The sequence below is a fragment of the Salvelinus namaycush genome, chromosome 36 (assembly GCF_016432855.1).
Source record: "Salvelinus namaycush isolate Seneca chromosome 36, SaNama_1.0, whole genome shotgun sequence".
NCBI classification, from domain to species: domain Eukaryota; kingdom Metazoa; phylum Chordata; class Actinopteri; order Salmoniformes; family Salmonidae; genus Salvelinus; species Salvelinus namaycush.
Window position 1 is genome coordinate 18,318,773 of NC_052342.1, and position 6,794 is coordinate 18,325,566.

The 6,794-nt window shown below is 48.9% G+C and overlaps 1 protein-coding gene across 1 annotated transcript in view; it reads right to left on the bottom strand.

Moving 5' to 3' along the window:
* Nucleotides 1-359: 359 nt before the first annotated feature.
* Nucleotides 360-6,794, bottom strand: part of si:ch73-211e3.1 (protein pygopus) — a 12,580-nt gene continuing 6,145 nt past the window's right edge. The window contains exons 3-6 of the mRNA XM_038975626.1: nt 4,107-4,199; nt 3,543-3,615; nt 1,478-1,719; nt 360-1,394 (exon numbers count right to left, since the gene is read on the bottom strand). Coding sequence (XP_038831554.1) covers nt 360-1,394; nt 1,478-1,719; nt 3,543-3,615; nt 4,107-4,199 — 1,443 coding nt within the window. The remainder of the gene's footprint in view (nt 1,395-1,477; nt 1,720-3,542; nt 3,616-4,106; nt 4,200-6,794) is intronic.

Consider the following 6,794-nt stretch of genomic DNA (forward strand, 5'->3'; position numbering starts at 1 on the left):
TTCTGTCCATTCCCTCTTTCCAATATGGCCTCCAGCGAATAAGGGACAGCACACCTTGCGGGAATGTAGCCATTTTGGGGTGGGAGGTTGGTTTATGCGGTAGCAGCGGATTGGCTGTGTAGTGCTCCGATCACTCTGAAGCAACCAATCACATTCACTCAAACCGTCCATTCAAGTTAGGTATAACCATGGCACTTTCTACAACCTTCTAGAAATGTACACACACGTGTTATTACCAGTTATAAAGCCTTCATACGCCTTCTATATCCCCTGTCCATTTCACACTCCTAACCCCAGTGTTTCTATACAGGAATGAAGTCAATTTACTGACCCCTGACATTTAACCTTTGACCCCACTCCTATGAGTTCTGCTCCAGGTACTCATCTATCATAGTGAGGTTATTGAGCCAGTCCTCGTTCGACCCCACCAGAGTGTCAATAAAGTCTACCTCCCCTCCTCCACCACCACCAGGTCTACCCCCCATCCCCCCATTACTCTGCCCCCGCTGAGTGTACTCATACGAGGGTAGCTTGTGTCCAGGGTTCCCCTGACCTGGTCCATACCCGGGCCCATGGGGATGGGGATGTTGGTGTGGGTGGGGGTGTTTGGCGACGACGGCCCCAGAGGCAGGATAGCTAGGTGGGGCCATACCGTGGCCTGGGTGGTGGATCATACCAGGGGGAATGGGTTTCATCCCAGCCAGGGCCGAGAGGGGTCCCCTGGGCCTCATACCAGGCTGAAGCCCTTGGTGGACCATGGAGGGTATGGGCTGCCCTGCCGTGGATACACCCAGCTTCTGTATCAGTCTCCTGGGTAAGGACGGCACCCCGACCCCTTGGTTGGAGGGTAACGATGGAGGTCCTTGGTGGGGGGCAAAATTGTTCCCACCCCCGCCTCCGGGCATCCCCGACCGCATTGCCTGCTGGGTAAACTGGGCATTGGGGTTCGGGTTGCAGCTACCGTTGGCGCCCCCACCCCCTCCAGGAAATATGTGTCCGTGCGACTGCTGGTGATTAGCCGACGGGTCCATGTGGCCATCGCTGCAGGGCATGCGATGCTGCATGGAATTCACTAGCCCCCCATGCTGTTGCGGAGGCCACATTGCGGTCTGTTGCTGTTGTTGTTGGTGTGTTTGCTGAGCGGTAAACATCATACGTGGGAGTGGTGCCCCTCCACCACTATGGTGCAGGGCCTGTCGTAGATGCTGTGGGTGACCAGACCCCGACCCAGGCCCTGAGCCGGGCCCCAACCCCCCGATTGTCATCCCCGTCCTGGACACCTGTTGCTGCATCCCAGGCCTTGGAGGACCAGCCGGACCCCCCATTCCCATCATGCTGTGTGCCAACTGTGGTTGTCTCATTGGCATACCACCAGCACCAACAAACTGTCCACCCTGTAAACAACAACAAGGAGAATCAGGAAATGCAAGAAAAACACAAAAACAACTGTCTTGTCTCAACTGTTAGTTTATCTTACCTGTGAAGGGTGATAGAGGGGCTGCTTGGAGCCTGGAGGACCACCCATGAAGGCGCCTACCGGCCTGCTCACTTGGGTGAGAGATCCTGGGGGTCCGGGTTGGCCTGGGTGGCCTGGATGTCCAGGGGGAAGGGAGAGGTGGCCGGGCCCAGATGGGAGGGGACCACCGTGGGATAGCTGGGGAACACCCAGGGGGTAACCTCCGCCTCCACCACAATCTGGAGGGAGAGGCCGACCACCACCTAGAAAGAGGCAAGGAGATAGAGAGAGAAGTGAGGGAAAGAGACAGAGAGAGAAAAAGAGAAGGAGACAGAGAGAGAAGAAAGGGAAGGAGATAACGAGGGAAGGAGATGGCGGGGGAAGGAGATAGCGAGTATAAGACCAGAGAATATCCATACTTCTAATTTCATGTCATGTTGAGTACCTGCTAGAGATAATGAAAGCCAATATTATTTAGATAATACTTCCTGGCATTCCAGGAATAGGGAAATAAAACATAGGGATAGGGAAATAAAACATAAAACAATAGGGAAATTAAACATGTGACATAAACGTCCTCTCACTGTCAACTGCGTTTATTTTCAGCAACTTAACTTAACATGTGTAAATATTTGTATGAACATAACAAGATTCAACAACTGAGACATAAACTGAACAAGTTCCACAGACATGTGACTAACAGAAATTGAATAATTTGTCCCTGAACAAAGGGGGGGTCATAATCAAAAGTAACAGTCAATATCTGGTGTGGCCACCAGCTGCATTAAGTACTGCAGTGTATCTCCTCCTCATGGACTGCACCAGATTTGCCAGTTCTTGCTGTGAGATGTTACCTCACTCTTCCATCAAGGCACCTGCAAGTTCCAGGACATTTCTGGGGGGAATGGCCCTAGCCCTCACCCTCCGATCCAACAGGTCCAAGACGTGCTCAATGGGATTGAGATCCGGGCTCTTCGCTGGCCATGGCAGAACACTGACATTCCTGTCTTGCAGGAAATCACACACAGAACAAGCAGTATGGCTGGTGGCATTGTCATGCTGGAGGGTCATGTCAGGATGAGCCTGCAGGAAGGGTACCACATGAGGGAGGAGGATGTCTTCCCTGTAACGCACAGCGTTGAGATTGCCTGCAATGACAACAAGCTCAGTCCGATGATGCTGTAACACACCGCCCCAGACCATGACGGACCCTCCACCTCCAAATTGATCCCGCTCCAGAGTACAGGCCTCGGTGTAACGCTCAGTCCTTCGACATTAAACGCGAATCCGACCATCACCCCATGTGAGACAAAACCGCGACTCGTCAGTGAAGAGCACTTTTTGCCAGTTCTGTCTGGTCCAGCGACGGTGGGTTTGTGCCCATAGGCAACGTTGTTGCCGGTGATGTCTGGTGAGGACCTGCCTTACAACAGGCCTACAAGCCCTCAGTCCAGCCTCTCTCAGCCTATTGCGGACAGTCTGAGCACTGATGGAGGGATTGTGCGTTCCTGCTGTAACTCGGGCAGTTGTTGTTGCCATCCTGTACCTGTCCCGCAGGTGTGATATTCGGATGTACCGATCCTGTGCAGGTGTTGTTACATGTGGTCTGCCACTGCGAGGACGATCAGCTGTCTGTCCTGTCTCCCTGTAGCGCTGTCTTAGGCGTCTCACAGTACGGACATAGCTATTCATTGCCCTGGCCACATCTGCAGTCCTCATGCCTCCTGGCAGCATGCCTAAGGCACGTTCACGCAGATGAGCAGGGACCCTGGGCATCTTTCTTTTGGTGTTTTTCAGTGTCAGTAGAAAGGCCTCTTTAGTGTCCTAAGTTTTCATAACTGTGACCTTAATTGCCTACCGTCTGTAAGCTGTTAGTGTCTTAACGACCGTTCCACAGGTGCATGTTCATTAATTGTTTATGGTTCATTGAACAAGCATGGGAAACAGTGTTTAAACCCTTTACAATGAAGATCTGTGAAGTTATTTGGATTTTTATGAATTATCTTTGAAAGACATGTCCTGAAAAAGAGACATTTCTTTTTTTGCTGAGTTTATATTTACATGTTAGTGTGGTGTTTGACTGTACCTGTAAATGTTGCCCCCTGCTGGCACTCAGTCATCTGTACTCCATTCATCTGTTCCATCTGCCTCTTCTGCTCCTGGTGAACAACACAACATCTCAGTATTTATGTAGGCTACTAACACAAAGACACTGCCCCCCCCCCCCCCAAAAAAAAAAAAAACGTCAAAAAGCCCAAGAACCTGTCTGTCTGTCGGTCAGTTTCTCTCTCTCTACCTCCCTCCCTACCTCCCTCTCTACCTCTCTCCCTATCTCTCTCTCTACCTGACCCTCTACCTCTCTGTCTACCTCCCTCCTTACCTCTCTCTCTCTACCTCTTTCTCTCTCTCTCTCTCTCTCTCTCTCTCTCTCTCTCTCTCTCTCTCTCTCTCTCTCTCTACCTCCCTCCCTCTCCTTCCCTCTCTACCTATCTCCCTATCTCTCTCTACCTGACTCTCTACCTCCCTCCTTACCCCTCTCTCTCTACCTCTCTCTACCTGACCCTCTACCTCTCTCTCTACCTCTTTCTCTCTCTCTACCTCCCTCTCTACCTGACCCTCTATCTATCTCTCTCTCTACCTCCCTCAGTACCTGTTGTAGGTGTCTCCTGATGAGCAGCAGGTTGTTGTAGTTGGTCTGGGTTGAACGGGGGACCGATGGGTCCTGAAGACCTGGAGTCTGCTCCTGGAGAGAGGGTGGGGGGGAGAGAAAGATAATGGTCAGATATAGACATAACAGAGAAGCAAAATGTAGAAAAAGTGCTAATTTTCATGATAACAAAATGCTTTCCTTTCATGACCAAAAAGCACAAAATGCACAGGAGATTTGGTTCGGGGTGCAGAAAGAAATGAAATGCCTATCCAAAAAAAGGTATGTCTAAGAACAAAAAAGACCCACAGCCAGACAAGTCGTTTCCCTGCTTTGTTATAAAACATGGCTTCCTTCCTTCCCGACCGGTGGGGTCGTAAATAACTGTGTGTGTGTGTGTGTGTTCCAAGTGGTTCCCACAGCCAAGGCTATTTGTTTGTGTTGGCCCTCTAGACTGTCCCCAATCAGTCGTTCCCACGTGAGCAACTCTTCCCTCATCCCTCCGTTGCTCATTCCCTCCCACCCCCATCCCTCCGTCGCTCACTCCCTCCCACCCCCATCCCTCCGTCGCTCACTCCCTCCCACCCCCATCCCTCGGTCGCTCACTCCCTCCCACCCCCATCCCTTTCTCCCCTGGTTATCACAAAGCCAGCACATTCCAAAGATGTATAGCCTTTCCCTGCCGCCACCAAAACACACACACACACACACACACACACACACACACACACACACACACACACACACACACACACACACACACACACACACACACACACACACACACACACACACACACACACACACACACTAAGCTCTTCTGGACACCATGGCTAGGGATGGTGTGTTAAAAGGAAAAGGGGCGAGAGGGGGAGGAGGGAGAGTTACTTCACTGCTGCTGAGACATTATACTCTCTCCTTCCTTCTCTTTCTGTGTTTCCTCAGCTTTGCTCCTCCCCTCCTACATCTCATTTACATCTAATTGACCTCTTATTTAGAGCCCAAGTCATTAAGGCGCCATGCTTTAACCAACTGGGATATGGGAACCCTCTTAGAACCTGTTATAGCTTTAGCCTTAGGACATTGAAGCCATTGATATAGTGTTAGTACGCAGGTCAGGTGTGTATGTGTGTTGTGTGTGTGTGTGTGTCTGTATGTGTGTGTGTGTGTTGTGTCTGTATGTGTGTATTTGTGTGTGTATGTACAGTTGAAGTCGGAAGTTTACATACACTTAGGTTGGAGTCATTAAAACTCGTTTTTTCAAACACTCCACAAATTTCTTGTTATCAAACTATAGTTTTGGCAAGTCGGTTAGGACATCTACTTTGTGCATGACACAAATCATTTTTCCAACAATTGTTTACAGACAGATTATTTCAATTATAATTCACTATATCACAATTCCAGAGGGTCAGAAGTGTACATACACTAAGTTGACTGTGCATTTAAACAGCTTGGAAAATTCCAGAAAATGACGTCATGGCTTTAGAAGCTTCTGATAGGCTAATTGACATCATTTGAGTCAATTGGAGGTGTACCTGTGGATGTATTTCAAGGCCTACCTTCAAACTCAGTGCACCTTTGCTTGACATCTTGGGAAAATCAAAAGAAATCAGCCAAGATCCCAGAATTTTTTTTGTAGATCTCCACAAGTCTGATTCATCCTTGGGAGCAATTTCCAAACGCCTGAAGGTACCTCGTTCATCTGTACAAACAATAGTACGCAAGTATAAACACCATTGGACCACGCAGCCATCATACTGCTCAGGAAGGAGACGTGTTCTGTCTCCTAGAGATGAACGTACTTTGGTGCGAAAAGTGCAAATCAATCCCAGAACAACAGCAAAGGACCTTGTGAAGATGCTGGAGGAAACAGGTACAAAAGTATCTATATCCACAGAAAAACGAGTCCTATATCAACATAACCTGAAAGGCCGCTCAGCAAGGAAGAAGCCACTGCTCCAAAACCGCCATAAAAAAGGCAGACTACGGTTTTCAACTGCACATGGGGACAAAGATCGTACTTTTTGGAGAAATGTCCTCTGGTCTGATGAAACAAAAATAGAACTGTTTGGCCATAATGACCATCGTTATGTTTGGAGGAAAAAGGGGGAGGCTTGCAAGCCGAAGAACACCATCCCAACCGTGAAGAACGGGGGTGGCAGCATCATGTTGTGGGGGTGCTTTGCTGCAGGAGGGACTGGTGCACTTCACAAAATAGATGGCATCATGAGGCAGGAAAATTATGTGGATATATTGAAGCAACATCTCAAGACATCAGTCAGGAAGTTAAAGCTTGGTCGCAAATGGGTCTTCCAAATGGACAATGACCCCAAACATAGTTCCAAAGTTGTGGCAACATGGCTTAAGGAAAACAAAGTCAAGGTATTGGAGTGGCCATCACAAAGCCCTGACCTCAATCTTATAGAACATTTGTGGGCAGAACTGAAAGGAGGAAGGAGCAAGGAGCAAGGAGGCCTACAAACCTGACTCAGTTACACCAGCTCTGTCAGGAGGAATGGGACAAAATTCCCCCAACTTATTGTTGGAAGCTTGTGGAAGACTACCCGAAACGTTTGACCCAAGTTTAACAATTTAAAGGCAATGCTACCAAATACTAATTGAGTGTATGTAAACTTCTGAACCACTGGGAATGTGATGAAAGAAATCAAATCTGAAATAAATCATTCT